Genomic DNA, 24,403 nt, shown 5'->3' with positions numbered 1-24,403 from the left:
CAGCCTGGCCAACATGGTGAAATCCTGTCTGTACTAAAAATACAAATTAGCCAGGCATGGTGGTAGGTACCTGTAATCTCAGCTACTCAGGAGGCTGACACTGGAGAATCACTTGAACTCCGGAGGTGGAGGCTGCAGTGAACCAAGACTGCACCACTGCACTCCAGCCTAGCCGACAGAGCAAGACTCCATCTCAAAAAATAAAAAGGCTGTCCAAGAGTAATCTATTTCCTTTAAAATCTGCTTCATTCACTGGGCGAGGTAGCTCACACCTGTAATCCCAACACTTTGGGAGGCTGAGGCGGGCAGATCACCCGAGGTCAAGAGTTGGGGAAATGCCTAACCAATTTGGAGAACCCCATCTCTATAAAAATACAAAATTAGTGGGGGCGTGGTGGCTTGCACCTGTAATCCCAGCTACTCAGGAGGCTGAGACAGAATTGCTTGAACCCATGAGTCAGAGGTTGCAGTGAGCCAAGATTGCGCCATTGCACTCCAGCCTGGGTAACAAGAGTGAAACTCCATCTCAAAAAAATAATAAAATAGGGGCGGGCGTGGTGGCTCATGCCTGTGATCCCAGCACTATGGGAGGCCGAAGCAGGTGGATCATGTCAGGAGTTTGAGACGAGCCTGACTAACATGGTGAAACCCCGTCTACTAAAAATACAAAAATTAGCTGGGCGTGGTAATGCATGCCTGTAATCCCAGCTACTCAGGAGGCTGAGGTAGGAGAATCGCTTGAACCCAGGAGGCAGAGGTTGCAGTGAGCCAAGATCACAGCACTGCACTCTAGCCTGGGCAACGGAGCGAGACTCCATCTCAAAAATAAAATAAAATAGGCTTCATTCATGAAGTCTTTTTAACAGTCTGTTAAATAAAGGAGGGCTAAAATATGAAAATTGAACTTTAAGGGTGCATTTTGCAGTTATAGAACTCTTAGAACTATTATGTAAACCTTGGGGTCTGTATATGTATTTTTCTGCTAATGTTATATTGCGTTACGCTATGAGTAAAAAAGTTTATGAATTTTAGTGTACGGATGGGTTGTGGAAGAAAACAGAGAAACCGCAAACAGAATATTTATACATTTATTTATAATGAAATTATGGTCTCAATATTTACAACATATAGGAAACCAGAGAATAAGTTTTTACAAAGCCAGCCTGCAAAGTATTCAAATGTGCAAAAATGACAGTTCAGTATCTCAAACTACTCCTGGTTCAGCAGACTAGCTCCTTCACTTTCACACATCAATATCTGATACAAAAAAGTTCTTTTGGCAAAACCTGTAATGCCAAGAAAAAGGACAAGTTGCAATTTCAGTCATTAAGTCCAAAGTCCTACTGCAGGCAGTCAGATCTCTTCATTTTAGCTGCAACCAGTTCTGAGAGAGACAGACTACTGTGTTTCATCTGTGTGATGAGTTCTGACCAGTTTTAGTCAAGAATTCTTGTTTTCTCTGACCCAGCTGAAGACAGGATCTTAGAAGGGCAATAAAAACAGCAATGGCTAGGAGACAAATGTGCTTGAAGGTGCCAGCTCTGGATCACCCCAATTAAAAAACACAATGAAAAAATAACTTCATTTTCTTATCCAGGATCCAGCTATATTCAATAGTTTTAAATGAGACATCATTTTCCAAAACAGAAAGAATCCAAAACAAAACAGGGATGCAGATCTGTCGGAATTAAATACTGAAAAGAATGGTCTAAAATCATTTCCCCACTAATAAACAGTAAGGCTTTGTAACCAGTTATGTATCAAAATTGACCAAACAGTACTAAAATACAAATAAAATTTTCTTTACGTCAGAATTGGGGCTATTCATTTGGAAAAGGCTGGACCAGGTCAAACATGTATGGGAACGACCCTGTTTTAGGATGCTTTGCTGGACAAGCACATTTCACCAACTGTTAAAGAGCTTCTGAGATAAATTTGTGATTCTAATTAAATTTTAAGATCCTATGCCACCGCAGAAATAAGGATTTTTCTTTTAAGGAACCCCTTTAAGAAAGGGGGCATTGAATCTCTAACTTCTGCAAAGATCCAAGATGGTTCCCAGCACAGGCCCCAGAGTCTTGTTAAATCAAATGCATGCATTATTGCTAAGAAGAGTCACCGAGGGTCAAAACTCTGTTCCACAGTTTCCTAGGGAGCCATCCAGAATGGCATCTGTTGTTTAGCTCGTGGCTGTGATGAAGGATACTGGTATCCCAAACTCCAGCCCTGTGGAAAACTACTTGCATTTTTATGACCTCCATGTTCCTCCTCTTCATCAGATGAATCTGCAGCATAAGCCACCAAGCCAAATCCCTTCTCTGTAGTTTTCATCTTCTTGGCTGGATAATCTAGAATAGAGAAAAACAACCCCAACCCCAGCCCCACCAAGGAAAAAAAAACAACAACAAAAAAAGATAATACCATAAATTCGTTAATAAAAAAAAAAGATGTTAATTTTAAGTGGTTAGTTGGACACCATTTTGAGGTCATAGGGTCAATGGTCACCCAAAAACGTTGAAGATCACACGAAAAACAGCACCAGCATCAGCAAATGTGAATCCACCAGAACCATGTAAGAAAACAGAGAAAGAAAAAAGAAACACAAAAAAAAAAGAAAAAAGAAAAAAAGGAAAGTTAGCAAGTAAGTCTCTTGAGGGTTGATATTTCACCTTTTAAAGAGTTAAAAGAAAAGAAGTTAAGAAAAGAAAACAAATGAATTTTCTTCTGTTCATTTTTATGACTACAGGCAAAGAACAAAAATATTCCATATACGTCTATAGGATTTGGAGTTCCGGGATGCTAAAAAGCAACATTTTCCTAACAGCCACAGACTGACCATTACTGACCAATAGAACTATAAGGGGAGGTGTGGCTCAGCTCCCAATACAAAGGAAAATCTACTTTTAGGAAGCCCGTATCAGATAAACTCCAGGTATTCACACAACATAGGCAACAGGATTTTGAAATGACCTAGCACTAGGTCATTTCCCACTAATACTAGGGAATTAGTATTCCCTAGGGTTTTAATGTCACTGATGCTATGGATAAAATAAGCTGACTAGCTCTTTCCTAGACACACGTTGGTTGGAAATAAAAGGTTGCCCATATACAAGTTTTTTCCCACTATTTTCTTTTTTTGTTGAGACAGAGTCACTCTGTTGCCCACACTGGAATGCAGTGGTGTGATCTTGACTTACTGCAACCTCTACCTCCCAGGTTCAAACGATTCTCCTGCCTCAGCCTTCAAAGTCACTGGGATGACAGGTACGTACCACCAAGCCTGGCTAATTTTTCTATTTTTAGTAGAGACGGAGTTTCACCGTGTTAGCCAGGCTGGTCTCAAACTCCTGACCTCAGGTGATTCACCCACCTTGGCCTCCCAAGTGCTGGGATTACAGGCGTGAGCCACCGTGCCTAGCCCAAAAGTATTTTCATTAGCCAGTAGATTATAGAGGTTGGATTAAACACCTTAATAAACATCAGGTTAGAAAACTAAGAGCTTTATTTATATATATATTTATTTTTTGAGACAGAGTCTCACTCTATTGCCCAGGCTGGAGGGAAGTGGTATGATCTTGGCTCACTGCAACCTCCACCTCCCAGGTTGAAGCGATTCTCCTGCCTCAGCCCCCCAAGTAGCTGGGATTACAGGTGGCCCCCACCATGCCCAGCTAGTTTTTTAAATTTTTAGTAGATATAGGGTTTCAGTATGTTGGCCACGCTGGTCTTGACCTCCTGACCTCAGGTGATCCCACCTTGACCTCCCAAAGTGCTGGGATTACAGGCGTGAGCTACCGTGCCCGGTCGAGAAAACTAACAGCTTTAGACCAGTCTTACTTAGTCACTCCCCTGTCCCCCAGCTATACCATACTCACCATGGCTCCCTGTTAAGGTCCCAGACCCATTCCTTTCATCAGACTCTGTTTTTATTCCAGTCACTGGAAAGGCTGGTGGAGGCATCAACTGCCTATGGAAAGATAAAATAAAACTTTCTTTCAATTTAAATTTTCTTAACTTACCCTGTGGATAAGAAGTGGGATTAAGTCTGCAGACAATCCTTCAAATTCATTTTAACCATTAATTTCAACCCCTTCCACCTTCCCCCAGCCCCTTTATAAAAGTATATAAGCCTCGTCTACACAGCAATTGCCATGACAAAAATGGAATGAACTGTTACAGAAAGAACTCAGCTCCTTTCTTATGAAGGTTAACATACTAAGATAAGAAAGGAAAATTCTAGGCCAGGCGCGGTGGCTCAAGCCTGTAATCCCAGCACTTTGGGAGGCCGAGGCGGGTGGATCACAAGGTCGAGAGATCGAGACCATCCTGGTCAACATGGTGAAACCCCGTCTCTACTAAAAACACAAAACATTAGCTGGGCATGGTGGTGCGTGCCTGTAATCCCAGCTACTCAGGAGGCTGAGGCAGGAGAATTGCCTGAACCCAGGAGGTGGAGCTTGCTGTGAGCTGAGATCGCGCCATTGCACTCCAACCTGGGTAACAAGAGCGAAATTCCGTCTCCAAAAAAAAAAAAAAGAAAGGAAAATTCAAGCATTGCATGTATGGCAGGCTGAACTCCCACATTCACGTACTTCCCATCCGTGATATTCCAATGACTCTAAGGTAGCAAAAATAGCTGAATTATATAACACTTCTGTTACTGTCTACCCTTAGGAAAATGGCCAAGATGCAGACAGTGGAAGTCCAGAAAGATGTCTGAACAAGAAGTAAATTATTCAAAGCCAAGTATAACTGCTTCTATGTCTGAAAAAGGCCTATCGTTATATTTTTCTTCATTACACCAATTACAACAAACAGAAGCTTATTTCATTCAAATATTTCATTTCAGTTTCAGAACACTTAAGCTCATACCAATGATCATTACTCTCACTAATGGTACATACAAATGACATTTGAATACATTTGTATAATTATTCCAACTTACCTGTCCCTCTCTCTCTCTTTGCCTGAGGAACTTGCTGGCTTCGATCCTGCACCTTCAATCTCATTCTGACTGGAGAAGCCTGTACCTAAATTAGTCATATGAATGGGTCCATGCTATGAGCAGAAAAATACAGTGGCATTAGCAAATCTACAACTGCTGTATTGACTTTAGCTCCTTAATGTAACTGTCAAGTGCCTCATCTTTCTGATAAATTGTAATAAGTTAAACTGTACTACAAAGCTCTTTGGGATTTGCTGTGTAACTTGTAGTCAAAAGTAGAAATTTATTTTTCTCTGTAGCACTTGGCCAGGGATATTATAATTCATTATGCTATCTATGGCCTACCTGGTTTAACTGACTGCCCATAGTTCAACTGGTTTCTATAAACCTAGTTAGAAGCTATAAAAAAAATGCTTTGGTTTTGATTCAAGGATTCTGGCAAAATGGAAAGGTACTTCTGATAAAACCGCACCAGAATTAAGAATCTTTTTTTTTTTTTTTTTTTTTTTGAGACGGAGTTTCACTCTTGTTACCCAGGCTGGAGTGCAATGGCGCGATCTCGGCTCACCGCAACCTCCGCCTCCCGGGTTCAGGCAATTCTCCTGCCTCAGCCTCCTGAGTAGCTGGGATTACAGGCACGTGCCACCATGCCCAGCTAATTTTTTGTATTTTTTAGTAGAGATGGGGTTTCACCATGTTGACCAGGATGGTCTCGATCTCTCGACCTCGTGATCCACCCGCCTCGGCCTCCCAAAGTGCTGGGATTACAAGCTTGAGCCACCGCGCCCGGCCGTCAAGAATCTTTTTAACTTTAGTGCCTAACTTTATAATTACATGTTGCACAGAATCACTCCTTTCCTAGCAGTCTGGAGGGGTGGGGAGACTGGAGGGAGAAATCACTCTTTTTTAGGTGGAGGGTAAGAGATAGCACCACTGAAAGCCAAGGTTTTTTTTTTTTTTTTTTTTTTTTTTTTTTTTTTTTTTTTTTTTTTTTTGAGACAGTTTCACTCTGGTTGCCCAGGCTGGAGTGCAATGGTGTGATCTCGGCTCACCACAACCTCCGCCTCCCAAGTTCAAACCATTCTCCTGCCTCAGCCTCTCAAGTACCTGGGATTAAAGGCATGCACCACCATGCCTAACTAATTTTTTTATATTTTTAGTAGAAATGGAGTTTCTCCATGTTGGTCAGGCTATCTCAAACTGCTGACCTCAGGTGATCCGCCCACCTCGGCCTCCCAAAGTGCTGGGATTACAGGCATGAGCCACTGTGCCTGGCCTAAAGCCAAGATTTTAAATACAAACCATGTGTTGCTAGATCAATAGCTTTGAGTGAGATGCATAAGAAAGTAAAAACACTCACAGGCTTTCAAGAGTCTGTTGAATAGAATAAAAAACCTAACCAAAATGAATTCCAGAATGCAGAAATCCTAGTACTGGGAGAATAATGTGAATTTATCTTTTTTAAAGGGAGAATATAGTAGGATAATAAGATGAAGATAGGAAAACAGGGTATTTTATTTAACCTGGTATCCAAGCAGTCCAGATTCCCGTTCATCTGGTAGCTCCTCGGTGAATCGTCTCTTCTGTGCCTGGGGCTGACTTGGGAGTGGGGGCTGGGGCTGGGGCTGGGGCTGGGGACCAGCAGGCAAGGCAGTTTTGACAGGAGCAGCAGGAATAAAAGGACCACCCATCGGACTCTGGGACCAAAATAAACCAAGGAAGAAAAAAACTGTGAGAATGCCCAAGGAATAAATAAACAATTATTACAATACACTTTAAGGATCAATAGGTATCATATAAATTTTGCATATTCAGGTCCTTAGTTTCCTTCATGTATAATTTGTTAACAGTATTACCTAGCCTTCTCACCTTCATCCTAGGAAAACATGGAAGTGACAACCTATATACAATGCTTTGAACTTTTAGGAAAACTCTGTTGCGCATTTGGGTTACTAGGAGCAAACATGACCGTTAACAAACAGAACTCCAACCACTGACAGTCAATGGGATTAGCTTTCTGTAACAAGCTTTCTGTAATATAAATGCTGCTAATGCTTGTGCAAGAAGCAACTTCATCTGCCACTCCTATAGTTATTATTAAGTTACTATGTCAAGATTAAGTCTAACTAATGTTTAAAGATGTTGCTCCAAAAAGGAATAAGGGGTATCAAAAGACAGTCTATGTTATATAACAATAAGCAGGTCTGAAGAGAAAACTATTATTACTACAGTCATCGCTTAGCGATGGTAATACTTTTTTTTTTTTGAGACGGAGTCTCAGTCTCACAGGTTGGAGTGCAATGGCATGATCTCAGCTGACTACAACCTCCACCTACCCTGTTGAAGAGATTCTCATTTCAGCCTGCCAAGTAGCTGGGACTATAGGCATGTGCCACTGTACGTGAGCAACTTTTTTTTGTACTTTTAGTAGAAAGAGAGTTTTGCCATGTTGGCCAGGCTGGTCTCAAACTCCTGACTTCAAGTGATCCACCTGTTTCAGCTTCCCAAAGTGCTGGGATTATAGGTATGAGCCACTACGCCCAGTGGGAATACATTTTGAGAAATGTATTGCAAGGCCATTTTGTCATTGAACAAATGTGTATTTATACAAACTTAGATAAAAATAGCCTACTGGCCAGGTGCAGTGGCTCAAGCCTGTAATCCCAGCACTTTGGGAGGCCAAGGCGGGTGGATCACGAGGTCCAGAGATCGAGACCATCCTGGTCAACATGGTGAAACCCCATCTCTACTAAAAATACTAAAAATTAGCTGGGCATGGTGGCGTGTGCCTGTAATCCCAGCTACTCAGCAGGCTGAGGTAGGAGAATTGCCTGAACCCAGGAGGCGGAGGTTGCGGTGAGCCGAGATTGCGCCATTGCACTCCAGCCTGGGCAACAAGAGCGAAACTCCGTCTCAAAAAAAATAAAATAAAATAAAATAAAATAAAAAATAGCCTACTATACAACTAGGCTATGTGGTATGGCCTACTGCTTCTAGGCTACAATCCTGTACAGCATGTTACTGTACTGAATGCTGTAACACAATGGTATATGTGTATCTAAACATAGAAAAGGAACAGCGAAAATATGCTTTTTAAAGGACCACCATCATATATGTAGTCCATCAGTGACCAAAATGTTATGAGGTGCCTGACTGTACTGGTAACACAGCTAACATTTATTGACAGACTGAATCATCTTACTTAATACTTGCAAACCTTTGAGATTTTTATCACTCTGCCCATTTTATATCTAAGGAAAACCAAACCCTAGACAGGTCAAGTTACATCCCAGTAACAAACAGCTCAAAAACGGGAAAGCATGATGAACCCTGGTAATCTAATTCTAAATTCCAAATTTTTCTTTTTTTTTGAGATGCAAGTTTCGCTCCTCACCCAGGCTGGAGTACAGTCGTGTCATCTCGGCTCACCACAACCTCCGCCTCCAGGTTCAAGCAATTCTAATGTCTTAGCCTCCTGAGTAACAGATTACAGGCATCTGCCACCATGTCCAGCTAATTTTTGTATTTCAGTGGAGATGGGGTTTCACCATGTTGACCAGGCTGTTCTTGAACTCCTGACTTCAAGTGATCCACCCGCCTAGGCCTCCCAAAGGGCTGGGATTACAGGCATGAGCCACCACGCCTGCCTTAACTCCCTGCTTTTAACCATGCTGCTGTATTGCTTCCCAATTACAAAGGACTGACACTTAAAGCAGGGACCTACAGAGCTGTCTAAATACAAAAATTAAAAATAATTTTGGCCAGGCACGGTGGCTCATGCCTATAATCCTAGCACTCTGGGAGGCCAAGGCCACAGATCACCTGAGGTCGGAAGTTCACGACCAGCCTGACCAAAATGGCGAAAGCCCGTCTCTACTAGAAATACAAAAATTAGCTGGGCGTGGTGGTGTGTACCTGTAATCCTGCTACTCAGGAGGCTGAAGCAGGAGAATCACTTGAACCTGGGAGGTAGAGGTTGCAGTGAGCCAAGATCATGCCACTGCACTCCAGCCTAGGTGACAGAGTAAGACTGTCTCAAAATAAAAAAAATAAAAATAAAATAAACTTGACTAGGGACCACAAACAAAATTTAGTTCATAGCTGTTTTTTTGTTACATACTGTGCAACCCCCTTCAGTGCTCACAGCCCACAGGTAATGGGGCTGGGCAATGGTTCGAGGCTGCCATTTGCTCTGGCATGGGTACACTATGAGAGGCCCACAGAGAAGGACCCACCATAAATCCATGACCATGCTCTCATTAGGTCTCTCCCCTGCCTCCAAGACTGGAATATAATGCATCCAGATTATTATCCAGACATCTACTCTTTTCCTAAAATTCTACTGTCATGTTTAAGAAATTATAAGTATACATTTCTTAAGTTCTGAAAGAAACATACCAGCATTTATAATCCTTAAGTTTGAAAAGTTTAGAGCCGGGCGCAGTGGCTCACGCCTGTCTAGCACTTTGGGAGGCTGAGGTGGGTGGATCACCTGAGGTCAGGAGTTCAGGACCAGCCTGGCCGTCATGGTGAAACCCCATCTTTAAAATAAAAAATAAAAAATAAAAAAAATTGAAAAGTTTGTATGTCTCATGTATCACTTACATAATGTTTCTTTCTTTTTTTTATTAACAGGGTTTCACTCTGTCACTCAGGCTGGAGTGCAGTAGCACCATCTTGGTTCACTGCCTCCATGAACTCCTAGTCTCAAGGGACCCTTCCACCTCAGCCTCTTGAGTAACTGAAATATAGGTATGCGCCACCACGCCCAGCTAATGTTTTGTAGAGATGGGTCTCACTATGTTGCCTAGGCTGGTCTCAAACTCCTGCACTAAAGCAATCCTCCTGCCTTGGACTCCCAAAATCCTGGGATTATGTTTCTTTCTAAGATCTGAGTTGCTAACTCAGTTCCAATCACTGAGAGATGTGGTGTAAGCAGCCCCATTTACCTTGAGGACTTTGTTAACACTGCAAAGGCAAGGTTAGGCAAACAATGGCCAAGGAAATGACAAACTATGATTGTGGCCTGCCACCTGTTTTGTAAATAAAGTTCTGTTGTAGTATAGCCATGCTCATTCACTGAGGTATTATCCAAGGGCTGCTTCTGCACTACAACCACAGAGTGTAGTAGCTGTGACAGAGAATGTATGGCCCTTAAAGCCTAAAATATTTACCATATGACCCATTATAGCAAGTCTGCCCACCACCCCCACTTTAAACAGCTATTTGGTGAAAATATACACTTGTGAAAATATACACTTCAGGATGACATACACAAGTATACACTTATCCAAAATATTCAGGTAGGCTGGTGGTGGGAACACAGAAGACAGTAGAAAAAGACATTCCACATTACATGATTTATTTCTGGAATACCACCACTTCACCTTTCTCCAGTTTTTCCTAAATTCAGGAATATCTTGTTGCATATATCCTGGCATCCTACCTGTCCAGTGCTAGCTGGAGGCTGCACTTGTGTTATCGGGTACTGTGTTGGCACAGGTGGGACTCCAGTAGGTAATGCTGGCAAGACTCCAGGTGCTAATGAAACAGCTGGTGGCACTATGCTTGGTACTCCGTAGGGAGGTTGAACTGGCTGCTGAGGAGGGGGAACAACAGGGTAACCAGACTGATAGCCATTGGATGGATAATATGGTGGTTGAGGAGGGACACTACTTATAGCAGAGGGTTGTGTATAGCCTGAGGGGGAAGAAAAAAAGTGTTTAATCAGCTGCAGCAGAATGAGACAATTTATCTGAACATTAAACTTAATATCTAGGGAAGAAAAATACTGAGGCATGAATGGCTTTCCAAATTATTCTAAATTAAAGGGAACATTAATAGTGCCCTGGCACAGTTAGGCTAGCCTCAAGTATCACACTTACACATAACTACACTAGCAAAATATTTTTTAAACACTTCCAAGATGTACACACCTGGTAAAGGTACAGCAGTATTAATCTGATTCACAAATCTAGAATATTCAGCATGAACCTGAAAGAGAACGGGAAACAAATTAACATGGGACAGCCCAAGCTGTGTATTTACAAGGGTCTGATTACATGATTCTAGGACCAAAGCAATTAGGAATTAAAATATATCTACCCATGTTCCAATCAAATTTAAACTTGTTTAACCTACATTTTTTTTCCCTTTTTATTGAGACGGAGTCTCGCTCCGTCACCCAGGCTGGAGTGCAGGGGCACAGTCTCGTATCACTGCAACCTCTCTCTATATATATTTTAAAAGACGGGGTTTCACCATGTTAGTCAGGCTGGAACTCCCGACCTCAGGTGATCCGCCCACCTCAGCCTCCAAAGTGCTTGGATTATAGGCGTAAGCCACCACGCCCAGCCTACCTCAACATTTTAATAAGGCAGATCTATAAATTATTAAGCCAATTTTGAAAATTTGGAGCATGAATAATCCTGAATCCCCTAAACCAGACTCAATTCTGGGGCATAAAATCACTTAGAAAGCCACAGAAATAAAGTAACTAGGAAATTTCTAAGTAGTTAGTATAACTGGTGGGACCTCATTCATTCACATTTACTGGGTGACTTGTCCTCAAGGAGCTCACAGTTTAATAAGAGGTTATCATTTTCCTCATACTTCCTCCCTATATATTCAGTCCATAACCTCAAGTACCAACTAATTAAAAGATTGGAAAATTACCCAGTACAAGGGTTCGTAAATAAGGTGATATGTACAAAAGCGAAAACAAAAAACAGACACAACCATGAGCTACCCAACAAGGCACCAGGGAACACAAGGTTGAACATACTCCAAAACCTGATTTCCTTTAAGTGCTATAAAGACAGTCCTAAGTTTTAACTTTTGGTTATTTGTTCAAAGAATAAAAATAATGGATAATCAAATAAGCAGTCATCCCCTAAACAGGTCTAATTGGTTTCAAATTATTACAGCTCTACCCTTTAGACTGGAGCTATGTTAATATAAGCCAAAGAAAACCAACACAATGACCAGGTGCTAGGAGGGAGGAGAGGCACGGGATAATTTCTCTCTCAAATACTCCAGAAGGAACCAACTCTGCCAGCACCCTGATTTCAGACTCTGCTTCCTGAACTGTGATAGAATAAATTTGTGTTATTTTAATCTACCCAATTGCAATAACTTATTATAGTAGTACTAGGAAACTAAACAGGTGAAAGAAATATCTAAGACATACTCCAAAATGGCAATACCTCTTCTGAATGAGTATCAACTACAACTCACTGTTTGCAGAAGATTCTCACAAAGCTTCTTGGCAGCAGCCAGACCTTCTGGTTTGGGGTGACTGCAAATAAACAACCAGGAATTAAAAAGAGAAAAATAAATAAAAGATGCAGGATTCTGCTTTCATTTTTCATGCTGTTTTACAAATCTACATTAATATATTCACTGTAGATCAAATCTAGGCCTCTGAAGATCACAAAACAAATACAAAATAACATCATAAGTCTTTTAAGATATAACTACTATCATTACCACAAAAAAAAAAAAAAAAGTTTTTTTTTCTTTTGAGCCAGTTTCGCTCTTGTTGCCCAGGCTAGAGTGCAATGGCGTGACCTCAGCTTACCGCAACCTCCGCCTCCTGGATTCAAGTGATTCTCCTGCCTCAGCCTCCAAAGTAGCTGAGATTACAGGCATGTGCCACCATGCCCGGCTAATTTTTATATTTTTAGTAGAGACAGGGTTTCTCCATGTTGGTCAGACTGGTCTCAAACTCCCGACCTCAGGTGATCTGCTCGCCTCAGCATCCCAAAGTGCTGGTATTACAGGCATGAGCCACAGCAGCTGGCCACCAAAATATTTTATCAGTCTTTCTCTGAGTAATGGTACTTTTTTTTTTTTTTTTTTTTTTTTGAGACGGAGTTTCGCTCTTGTTACCCAGGCTGGAGTGCAATGGCGCGATCTCGGCTCACCGCAACCTCCGCCTCCTGGGTTCAGGCAATTCTCCTGCCTCAGCCTCCTGAGTAGCTGGGATTACAGGCACGAGCCACCATGCCCAGTTAATTTTTTATATTTTTAGTAGAGACGGGGTTTCACCATGTTGACCAGGATGGTCTTGATCTCTCGACCTCGTGATCCACCCGCCTCGGCCTCCCAAAGTGCTGGGATTACAGACATGAGCCACCGCGCCCGGCCAGTAATGGTACTTCTTAACATTTTATTTATATATATATATATATATATATACACACATATATATATGTATTTTTTTTTTTTTGAGACGGAGTTTCGCTCTTGTTACCCAGGCTGGAGTGCAATAGCGCGATCTTGGCTCACTGCAACCTCTGCCTCCTGGGTTCAAGCAATTCTCCTGCCTCAGCCTCCCCAATAGCTGGGACTACAGGCACGTGCCACTATGCCCAGCTAATTTTTGTATCTTTAGTAGAGATGGGGTTTCACCATGTTGACCAGGATGGTCTCAATCTCTTGGCCTTGTGATCCAACCACCTCGGCCTCCCAAAGTGCTGGGAGTATAGGTGTGAGCCACCATGCCTGGTCAACATAAAAATATTTAAAGTTCATAAAATTACTATAAAACATCTATTAATGTTGACGTAGGTTTAAATGAAAATTATTTCAGGCTTATCACAGCTCACTTTAAGATTCACTTTCATACAGACTTGAACAAAACCAAAGGACTTGAGTACTAAAGAAACAATTCCATCTCTTAACAACTTCCTCCCTCCCTCTCTCCCTCCCTTCCAGAAACAATTCAATCTTCCTAATTCAATAATTTCCGTCCTTCCTTCCCCCCACCCCCATCCCCTTCCCGCCTCCTCCAGTCAGGAGTGCAGTGCCTTGACCTCCTGGGCTCAAGCCATCCTCCTGCCTCAGCCTCCTGAGCAGCAGGTATTACAGGTGTGCGCCACCACACCTGGCTACTTTTTAAAATTTTGTAGAGATGGGGTTTCGCCATGTTGCCCAGGCTGGCCTCGAACTCCCGGGCTCAAGTGGACCTCTGCCTTGGCCTCCAGAAGTGTTCGGATTACTGGAATGAACCACCATGCCCGAATTCAAAAATTCTATTAACTAATTATAAAGTAATTACTCCTAACATTTACCTAAATCCCTTGTTATAATTACATTCATTTTTCTATTGCTCCTTCTGAATCACTCCTGTCTGCACCAACAAGCTGACAAGAATTCACATGTCCCCTGCCCTGTATCCTTACCTGATATAAATATACATAGGTTCAAAAGCTTCTCGGCCAGATGCTGGCTCAATGCAACCTGATCCTTTGCCCCGTAGGAAAACTTTGGCACCTGTTTCAATCTGAATGTGCTGCAAATAGGAGCAGCCTGGACCTTCTACCTTCTCCTTGACATTAAAAGTGGGCACAGCATGTTCTAGACCCACAAACAATTTATCTTGAACATAATGCATCTGCAAGAAGAACAGAACACCTCAGATTAAACAAAGTATAATTAAATCCTCAATCTCTGAAATAAGTCATTAAGAAATTTAGCAAAGACAGTCTCCTGTAAAACTGGAGTACTGTTGGGTAGTACAGTCAGCCCTGTGATACTCTCTAGTGAGGGCTGCTCTCTCCAACCCTTTTTTCTAGGAGGAATGTATCAGCAAAGTCTTGCTTCATCAGACTCAGCCTTCTTAGTCCTCCAGTTATTATCAAGTTTACAAATACAAACGAGTCGGGTGCGGTGGCTCAAGCTGTAATCCCAGCACTTTGGGAGGCCGAGGCGGGTGGATCACGAGGTCGAGAGATCGAGACCATCCTGGTCAATATGGTGAAACCCCGTCTCTACTAAAAATACAAAAAATTAGCTGGGCATGGTGGCTCGTGCCTGTAATCCCAGCTACTCAGGAGGCTGAGGCAGGAGAATTGCCTGAACCCAGGAGACGGAGGTTACGGTGAGCCGAGATCGCGCCATTGCACTCCAGCCTGGGTAACGAGAGCGAGACTCCGTCTCAAAAATAAAAAAAAATTAAAATTAAAAAAAAAAAAAAAAAAAAAAAAAAAAACTAAACCCACTAGATTAAACATGTACAACATATATGCCCTCTACTCTGTTAATATCCTTTCTGGAATATATCAGTATAAAGATTTTATTTTTTTCTTTATATGCATTATTTGGCATATATCTTTTTTTTTTTTTTGAGATGGAGTCTCACTTTGTCATCCAGGCTGGAGTGCAGAGGCGTGGTCTTGGCTCACTGCAACCTCCATCTCCCAGGTCCCAAAGCAATTCTCCTGCCTCAACCTCCTGAGTAGCTGGAATTACAGGCAGACATCACCATGCCTGGCTAATTTTTATATTTTTAGTAGAGATGGGGTTTTACCATGTTGGTCAAGCTGATCTCATACTTCTGACCTCAGGTGATCCGCCTCGGCCTCCCAGAGTGCAAGGATTACAGGCGTGGGCCACTACTCCCAGCTAGCACATATCATTTTTATAGAAATGACAAAGCTATTAATGATCCTTCCCCAAAACATACCCCTGACTGGAAGGGAGGCTTCTGGCTAACAGCTGGAGACAACTGAGCAATGGGTGCTGGCTGGTGATAGACAGTTACTGTTGCACCATTGAAAGTTGGACTTGTTCCTGTGGCAGCTTTTACCACTCCATTGGTGATAATTTCTTTGATCCGGTTTACAGCTCCTTGGGAAAAAAACAGACAGTAAAACTGAATGGAACGAACTAACTAGTGCCCAGACAGGCCAGTGTTCAATGACTCACATGTAAATCGCTTTTAGGTTACCCAAACATGTGGCTCTCAACCCCTCTAAATTTCCATACACATTTGTATATAGTTCACTAACAAGAGTTAGACCAGCCATCAGGGACAGTTTGCCAACTTGCTAAATATACAGAGCCCTGTACTTTGCTCTTCACAAAAAGTGCTATGTGAGCCAAAAACATTACTTACTGTCCACTAATTCCCGTGTCTGGCCCTGAACATGAAGATATAATGGACGATCCCTATAAAGAGAAACAAAAAAAGATGATTTTTAACCTGGTCAAAACCAAAAAAGGAGACAAATGAGTCACCAAACCTAATCTGTAATGTTTCAAGTTTCCAAATAACAAAAAGAGACTATACATTAGAAGGGCTGTTGCTAGCTAATGTCTACGAACATGCTTTAACAGCTGGGGAATAAATAAACTTGACCTTTAAAAATCAACTGGCCCACAGATTTGAGATTAAATCTGTTCTTGTGGATTCACTAGTATTATTTTCCTGTCTACTGAGATAACTCATTATTTAAAAATATAATTCCTTTTTGCTGGTTGTCTAACAGGTCTTAAACAAATGTGGTCTTGTCTATCCAAATCAATGAGGCAAGCTGGCTGCCGTGGCTCACACCTGTAATCCCAGCACCTTGGGAGGCTGAGATGGGCGGATCGCATGAGGCCATGAGTTTGAGACCAGCCTGGTCAACACTGCGAAACCCCCTTCCTACTAAAAATACAAAAATTAGCCAGGCAGAGTAGCATGCCTGTAGTCCTAGCTACTCAGGAGGCTGAGGCAGGAGAATCACTTGAACCTGGGAGGCGGAGGTTGTGGTGAGCCAAGATCGAGCCATCACACTCCAGCCTGGACAATGAGAGCAAAATTCCGTCTCAAAAAAAATTTAAAAATAAAATAAATAAATAAAAGGGGAGTGCACAACAAAATATGAGCCCATTTGTGAGGGGAACTATTTCCATAGAAAAAAGTTTTAGAAGTATATACATTATTTCTGCTAATCACATGGGACAGAAAGGAAAAAAAATGGTAGTAGTTAGTATCTTCGTTTACACTTCCTTATAATTTGCTTCCTCCAATAAAAACATCAAATGTGAAGTAAAAGTCCAAAAATAGCTCCCAACATCTTCTACCCATTTGATATCCTGAATTCTGCTACAGAGTGTGCACACACATACCTCTCAAACCGGGAATCGAATATTGTGTACACATACTATCTAAGGATGAAAAACATGAAACTAATCCGACCCTTCCACAAACAAGGTAAGAGAATAAGCAGACGCACCCCGGTCCCACTTTGGCTTTTTCCTCAGTTGTCATGAACCTCCCTCGAGTTGACACCGCAGCACCACTAAGTCGGCTGATCTAAAAAAAGAAACGTCCAACTAAAAAGACATGGCGACGGGCGATTTCAATGGCAGACAGATTTTCTTCGCATTCATCTGACCAAGTAAAGCAGGAATGAATTCTCTACTATATCTGAATTTCGATTTCATGGTTTCTTACTCAAACCAATCCAGAGAATTCATTTATATCCATTTCATTATCTTCCTCTGAAGTTAAGTTAAGCTCAGTCTTGACTTTAGAGACTATGACCCAAACCCACTAGTAAATATCTGATGCCTGTTTAGAGGTCTTATTTTTTCTGAATCCACTCACCACCTTCCCCAGAGTCCCAACGCCTCCTCACCTCGTCTTGAGTCTGTCCTCGAGTCAGCAAGTTCCTACATGTGAGAGGCACGTCATTAATTTCTACTTCAGCTACCACCAGGTCATCCTTGCTTTTATTGCTAGTTAGGCCTTTGCCAGGGGCCTGAAGCTACAAAGAAGAGAAATAAATTAGATTTAAAAGTTTTTATGATGAGGTAACAACTTTTTTTTTTTGAGACAGAGTCGCACTCTGTTGCCCAGGCTGGAGTGCAGTGCATGATCCCGGCTCACTGAAACCTCTGCCTCCCAAGTTCAAGTGATTCTCCTGTCTCAGCCTCCTGAGTAGCTGGGATTATAGCCACGCACCACCACGCCTAGCTAATTTCTGTATCTTTAGTAGAGATGGGGTTTTACCATGTTGGCCAGGGTCGTCTCGAACTCCTGACCTCAGGTGATCCACCCACCTCCCAAAGTAATGGGATTACAAGAGTAAGCCATGGGGCCCCGAGGAGATCAAGTCTTTTAGTTGTCCAATTTACAACTATCCTTTCCCAAGTCCCACACCTCCCTAACCTTCCCTTTATCTGCCTGCAAACATAGAAATAACAAGCAAACAAAAACCTCACTAAAATGACACTAAACAGTCAATCAGCTTGAAGGCCACAATCAAGATTTCTCTGTGATCTTGGCCTTGTGTGCATTTTTATGACCACCTAATTATAGAAGCTCTAGGGACTAGAAGCTGCAACCTCCAAAATGAAAATTAAAGGCCAAGTTACGATGCTCTGTAGCTGTTAGTTAGCTGCACATGGAGCAAAACATAGTAAGTGGGTACAGGAGCAATGCATACAACCCATATACCTCATGCATACAATAGGAAGCTGCCTTTGTGCCACTTCTACAATTCTAACATAAAATTCAACTAATTCCATCCTTGTAAAGCTCTCAAAAATCCTTAAATTGTATCTAACTAATCATTCCCCACTCTATTACAGAAGAACAAAGAGGCAGAATGAAAACCCAGTAAGATAGTAAAACCTGATCCAGTTTCTTTCAATTTAAACTACAAGGAGTTTGTGACTAGCCTAGCCAACATGGTGAAACCCCATCTCTACTAAAAATACAAAATTATTGAGGCATGGTGGTTTGTGCCTGTAATCCCAGCTACTCGGGAGGCTGAGGCAGGAGAATCACTTGAACCCAAGAAGCAGAGATTGCAATGAGCCGAGATCACACTCCAGCCTGGGCAAGAGAAGTGAAACTCTGACTCAAAAATAAATAAAATTAGCTGGGTGTGGTGGCATGAGCCTGTAGTCCCAGCTACTGAGGAGCGTGAGGCAGCAGTAAACAGTGACTGCGCCACTGAGCTCCAGCCTGAGCAACAGAGCAAGACTCTATCTCAAAACAAAAAACAGGCCAGGCACTATGGCTCACACCTGTAATCCCAGCACGTTGGGAGGCTAAAGCAGGCTGGGCAACAGTGCAAAACCCATCTCTTCAAAAAATAAAAAAATTAGCTGGGCACAGTGGCATGCACCTGTAGTCCCAGCTACTCGGGAGGCTGAGTCTGGGAGGCAGACTGCACCACTGCATAGTCAATGCATCGGCAATCAAACCAAACTCTGGGACTACAGACATACACCACATCCAGTTAATTGTTTTTGTATTTTCTGTAAAGACAGGTTTTCACCATGTAGCCCAGGCTTGTCTTGAACTCCTGGCCTCAAGTGATCCACCAGCATTAACCTCCTGAGTAGCTGGGACTACGGGTGCCTATCTCCTCAACTATGTCTAGAAAATCTGCTCAAGAAGGCCGGCACCATGGCTCACTTTGGGAGGGTGAGGTGGGCAGATCATGAGGTCAGGAGTTCAGACCAGCCTGACCAACAGGGTGAAACCCGTCTCTACTGAAAATATAAAAAAATTAGCTGAGTGTGGTGGTTCATGCCTGTAATCCCAGCTACTCGAGGCTGAGGCAGAACTGCTTGAATCTGAGAGGCGGAGGTTGCAGTGAGCCAAGATCATGCCGCTGCACTCACTCCAGCCTGGGCAACAGAGCAAGACTTTGTCTCAAAAAAAAAAAAAAAGAGGCTGGGCACAGTGGCTCATGCCCGTAATCCCAGCACTCTGGGAGGCTGAGGCGGGCGGATCACCTGAGGTCGGGAGTTCAAGACCAGCCTGACCAACGTGGTGAAACCCCGTCTTTAAAAATAAAAAAATTGCCGGGCGCAGTGGCACAAGCCTGTAATCCCAGCACTTTGGGAGGCCGAGGCGGGTGGATCACGAGGTCAAGAGATCGAGACCATCCTGGTCAACATGGTGAAACCCCGTCTCTACTAAAAATACAAAAAAATTAGCTGGGCATGGTGGCACATGCCTGTAATCCCAGCTACTGAGGAGGCTGAGGCAGGAGAATTGCCTGAACCCAGGAGGCGCAGGTTGCGGTGAGCCGAGATCGCGCCATTGTACTCCAGCCTGGGTAACAAGAGCGAAACTCCGTCTCAAAAAAAAAAAAAAAAAAAATTTTGGCCGGGCGCGGTGGCTCAAGCCTGTAATCCCAGCACTTTGGGAGGCCGAGGTGGGTGGATCATGAGGTCAAGAGATCGAGACCATCCTGGTCAACATGGTGAAACCCCATCTCTACTAAAAAAAAAATTGAAAAAATTAGCTGGGCATGGTGGCACGTGCCTGTAATCCCAGCTACTCAGGAGGCTGAGGCAGGAGAATTGCCTGAACCCAAGAGGCGGAGGTTGCAGTGAGCTGAGATCGTGCCATTGCACTCCAGCCTGGGTAACAAGAGCGAAACTCCGTCTCAAAAAATAAAATTAAATTAAATTAAATTAAAAAATTTTAAAAATTAAAACAAAAAAAATCTGCTCAAGAAGACACTGTTGTTTACTTTGTGCATTAGATACATTTTTTAAATGTGGAGGCAAAATTAAATACAAACTCAACAATATCATCTTGTCTTTGTTTAACCCCTTATATATTAATTTACATTATCATCTCAGTGAATCCTTATGGCCGCTTTTAACAGTACACATCAATATTGTTCAAGAGAACTTTTGGTGACATGTGTTCTAGTCTATCAGTTCAATGTGGTAGCCATTAGCCACAGGTGTCTCTAGGTCTAATTTTTTTTTTTTTTTTTGAGACAGAGTCTCGCTCTGTCAACCTGGCTGGAGTCAGTGGCACGATCTTGGCTCAAGCAATTCTTCTGCTTCAGTCTCCAGAGTAGCTGGGACTACAGGTGTGTGCACACCATGCCTGGCTAATTTTTGTATTTTAGTAGAGATGGGATTTCACCATATTAATCAGGCTAGTCTCAAACTCCTCACTTCGTGATTCACTCGCCTCGGCCTCCACAGTGCTTATAAGCATGAGCCACCAAGCCTAGTCTAAAGTTCTAAATTTTAAATTTTATTTTGTTTGGTTTTGCTTTGCTTTTTGTTTAAACAACAGGAATTTATTTCTTGCAGTTCTGGAGGCTGAAAAATGTGTTTAATTATTATTACTATTTACACAGGTCTCATTCTGTTACTCAGGCTGGACTGCAGTGGCATAATGACAGCTCAATGCAGTATCAAACTCCTAGGCTCGGCCGGGCGCGGTGGCTCAAACCTGTAATCCCAGCACTTTGGGAGGCTGAGGCGGATGGATCACGAGGTCAAGAGATGGAGACCATACTGTTCAACATGGTGAAACCCCGTCTCTACTAAAAATACAAAAAAATCAGCTGGGCATGTTGGTGCGTGCCTGTAATCCCAGCTACTCAGGAAGCTGAGGCAGGAGAATTGCCTGAACCCAGGAGGCAGAGGTTGCGGTGAGCCGAGATCGCGCCATTGCACTCCAGCCTGGGTAACGAGCGAAACTCCGTCTCAAAAAAAAAAAAAAAAAAAAAGAAAAGAAAAAAAAATCCTAGGCTCTGGTGATCTGCCCACCTTAGCCTCCCAAGAATCCAAGGATTACAGAGGAGCTGGGACTACAGGTGTGAGCCACCGTAGCCAGCCCCTTAATCTTAATTTAAATTGCCACAACCAGCCCCTTAATTTTAACTTAAATTGCCAGCTGAGGCTAGTGACTACTGCACTAGACAATGCAGGTATATATTACTAACATGCCAAAGCCAGGTAACCAGTAACTATGGATAATGGGTTTTAAGCCTAGGTTTTATGATTCTAAATCCAGTACTTATGTATCCTGGTGAGGTCAAGTATGTTTTTTAAAAAAGAGTATTAGGCCGGGCGCAGTGGCTCAAGCCTGTAATCCCAGCACTTTGGGAGGCCGAGGCGGGTGGATCAAGAGGTCAAGAGATCGAGACCATACTGGTCAACATGGTGAAACCCGTCTCTACTCAAAACACAAAAAATTAGCTGGGCATGGTGGCACGTGCCTGTAATCCCAGCTACTCAGGAGGCTGAGGCAGGAGAATTGTCTGAACCCAGGAGGCGGAGGTTGCAGTGAGCTGAGATCGCGCCATTGCACTCCAGCCTGGGTAACAAGAGCGAAACACCGTCTCAAAAAAAAAAAAAAAAAAAAAAGAAGAAAGAAAAAAAAAAAAAGAGTATTATTTGGCTGGTCAAGGTGGTTCACACCTATAATCCCAGCACTTTGGGAGTCCGAGGTGGATCACCTGAGGTCAGGAGTTTGAGACCAGCCTGGCCAACATGGTGAAATGCCACCTCTATAAAAAAATAAAAATTTTTAAAAACTGTATTATTCTAAAGAAAAAAAAACCTTAAATGATTGACATCAGTATTAAGAATCTTAATATACAAGGAGCAAGGAGCATTCCATCTTTGTCAAGATTCTTTTCTTTTTTTGGAGGCAGGGAGTGCAACGGCGTTATCTCTGCTCACTGCAACCTCCACCTCCCAGTTCAAGCGATTCTCTTGCCTCAGCCTCCACCTCCCGAGTAGCTGGGATTACAGGCATGCGCCACCATGCCCAGCTACTTTTCGTATTTTTATTAGATATGGGGTTTCACCATGTTGACCAGGCTGGTCTCAAACTCCTGACCTCAGATGACCTCCCGCCTCAGCCTCCCAAAGTGATGGGATTACAGGGGTGAACTACCATGCCCGCCCGGCCTATCAAGATGCTTTAATTTTTCCTCATGAACCTTAGAAATGGACAACTGACTCACACCGTCTTTGCAAACAATAGTCCGGGCGTGGTGGCTCACTCCTGTAATCCCAGCACTTTGGAGGTTGAAAGGAGCCTGGCCAACATGGCAAAACCTGTCTCTACTAAAAATACAAAAAAAAAAAAAAAAAAAAAAAAAATTAGCCAGGCATGGTGGCATGTGCCTGTAATCACAGCTACTTGGGAGGCTGAGGCAGAAGAATCAATTGAACTCGGGAGACAGAGGTTGTAGTAAGCCGAGATCGTACCACTGCTCTCTAGCCTGGGCAACAGATGAGATTCTGTCTCAAAAAAAAACACAAAAAAACAAACAAAAAACCCCGCTTCCGGTTCTAATTAGAGACGACACTCTGAAGCTCACTTGATTTACCTGAACTTCTCTTATGACTTCAGGGAAAAAGCACACATGTTAAAAACACGTTATGTTGCTTTAAATGACTACGGAAATATAACTCAAGGTGAACTAAGTGAACAAGGCCAAGACAAGGTATTTGGTCCATAAATGTAATCAGCCCAATCAAAAATGCCTCGTAAATATGTATTTGTGACAAAATGTCATCTGGAATATTCCAAAACTAAATGATCTCTAAACTACTATATCCATTTTTTTTTTTAACTAATACAAATAATTATGAGATCACAGGATTACGAAACAACTATTACATTCGCAATTAGTGGAGACCCGTCAACTTCAAATACCTTCTCAGAAGCATTCTGAGTTGGTTTCAGCTTCCCTTTTGCCATGAGCATGGCATTGATCTTGGCAGCCACAGCGGCAGCAGCATCCAAGGCTCCTGAAGGAGCAGCTGTGGTGCCCCCAGGACTTCCCCCACTGTTGGTGACCTCCCCACCTGGGGCCGCCGGCGGGAGGAAGAGAAGTGGGGCTGGAGCTGGTTGGTCCCATTTGCTGCGGCGCCTATACGTGGAAAAAGGAAAACATTAGGCCCCAAAGCTTTCATGTCTGTTATTCTTCCCTTACTATGCCTTAGCACCCTATTTTCCCTCTATTATATTCCATGTCCACCTCAGAATCACCTTCCAAATCTACAACTCCCCTCTCCTTAAACGATTATTGCTATATTTAACAAACTCCTCCTTCTTTCAAACGCTTCCCCCAAATCTTTCGTTTCTACCGTCATCTCTATCCAACGACTCCACTCTGCCCCGCACGCTCTGGTCTACGCCTTCCCCTTGGCTCGCCCTTCCAAAAATCTCCGCTTCCCTCCTCCCTCAGATCCCCGCCAGCAGTCTAAGGGCCCAAGGCCTGCTCAAGATCCTTCTCCCCGAACGCCCAAGCCCCTACTTCCCATTTAAGGGCCTCTCCATCCCATACGCAGCTTCTCAGGGTCCCTCCGCCTCTCCCGTGCCACAGTACTCGCTCCCATGTCCTCGCCTCTAAAGCCTTACCCGCCAGCTCCAGGATGTGTCGCGCTCCCCGCGGACATGGCGACCGGCTCTACTCAACCACCCGCCAACTACCCGACTACCACTTTCCCGTCACTTCCGCCCCAACGCTCTTACGCAAAGCCTCTTCCGGTCGTGAAGCCCAGCGGTTCCGGTGGAAATGTCGATTCCGATTGGACTCTCCATGATTTAAAGGCGTCCTGCATTTCTGAAACAAGTAGGGTGTGATCTTCCGGGTTACTCCTTACCCTTAAGAAAGATGGCTGCTATGCGTACTCTAAAGGTGGAATCTGGGCTAGCAGAATCCATCTTTATCGTGGGCATGTTGTTAGACTGGAAGACAATACGCATGAGTCAGGAGATTAAACAGGTGTTTCCTCAAATTCCGCTACGTTTGTGTTGAGTCCCAGTTTCTGTCTGGGGACACAGCTTTCCCGCGGGTTTTGTCCGTTTCACGTTTCTGTTACTTAGATTTCGTTGCAAAGATCATTTGAAGAATTTATGTGTTTGATTCATTTCTGTGCACCAAGAGGGGATAT

At 43.1% G+C, this 24,403-nt stretch overlaps 1 protein-coding gene and 2 non-coding genes across 5 annotated transcripts; all 3 read right to left on the bottom strand.

The window, feature by feature from the left end:
* Positions 1-1,074: 1,074 nt before the first annotated feature.
* On the bottom strand, positions 1,075-23,960 carry KHDC4 (KH domain containing 4, pre-mRNA splicing factor). 3 transcript variants are annotated; one of them, XM_003937819.2, is made up of 14 exons: positions 23,868-23,960; positions 23,160-23,376; positions 17,356-17,484; positions 16,951-17,030; positions 15,846-15,898; positions 15,414-15,577; positions 14,131-14,342; positions 12,182-12,242; positions 10,882-10,939; positions 10,392-10,645; positions 6,469-6,642; positions 4,946-5,058; positions 3,876-3,967; positions 1,075-2,348 (listed from the first exon to the last, which is right to left on the bottom strand). In XM_003937819.2, the coding sequence occupies exons 1-14, from the start codon at positions 23,903-23,905 to the stop codon at positions 2,149-2,151; spliced, it is 1,845 nt and encodes a 614-aa protein (XP_003937868.1). In that variant the 5' UTR covers positions 23,906-23,960; the 3' UTR covers positions 1,075-2,148. The 3 variants fall into 3 exon arrangements, with proteins under 3 accessions (XP_003937868.1, XP_010346727.1, XP_074245673.1); XM_010348425.2 differs by lacking the exon at positions 4,946-5,058 and having other exon boundaries at positions 2,259-2,348; XM_074389572.1 differs by lacking the exon at positions 1,075-2,348 and having other exon boundaries at positions 3,874-3,967; positions 4,946-5,030.
* LOC120360251 (small nucleolar RNA SNORA42/SNORA80 family) lies at positions 9,063-9,199 on the bottom strand. The gene has a single exon (XR_005576824.1). It is a non-coding gene; the product is annotated as a small nucleolar RNA SNORA42/SNORA80 family (small nucleolar RNA).
* Positions 14,452-14,580, bottom strand: LOC120360253 (small Cajal body-specific RNA 4). Its single transcript, XR_005576826.1, has one exon.
* Positions 23,961-24,403: the final 443 nt, after the last annotated feature.

Source organism: Saimiri boliviensis, chromosome 19 (genome assembly GCF_048565385.1).
Source record: "Saimiri boliviensis isolate mSaiBol1 chromosome 19, mSaiBol1.pri, whole genome shotgun sequence".
Classification (NCBI taxonomy): Eukaryota; Metazoa; Chordata; class Mammalia; order Primates; family Cebidae; genus Saimiri; species Saimiri boliviensis.
This window is presented reverse-complemented; position numbering and strand designations above follow the sequence as displayed.

Excerpts from the sequence above, each read along its gene's own strand:
- KHDC4 (XM_003937819.2), bottom strand. The coding sequence starts at position 23,905 with ATGTCCGCGGGGAGCGCGACACATCCTGGAGCTGGCGG. Across the intron at positions 23,377-23,867 it reads ACACATCCTGGAGCTGGCGG|GCGCCGCAGCAAATGGGACC; the intron begins GTAAGGCTTTAG and ends TTCCACGTATAG. Across the intron at positions 10,646-10,881 it reads TACTGCTGTACCTTTACCAG|GCTATACACAACCCTCTGCT; the intron begins GTGTGTACATCT and ends CTTCCCCCTCAG.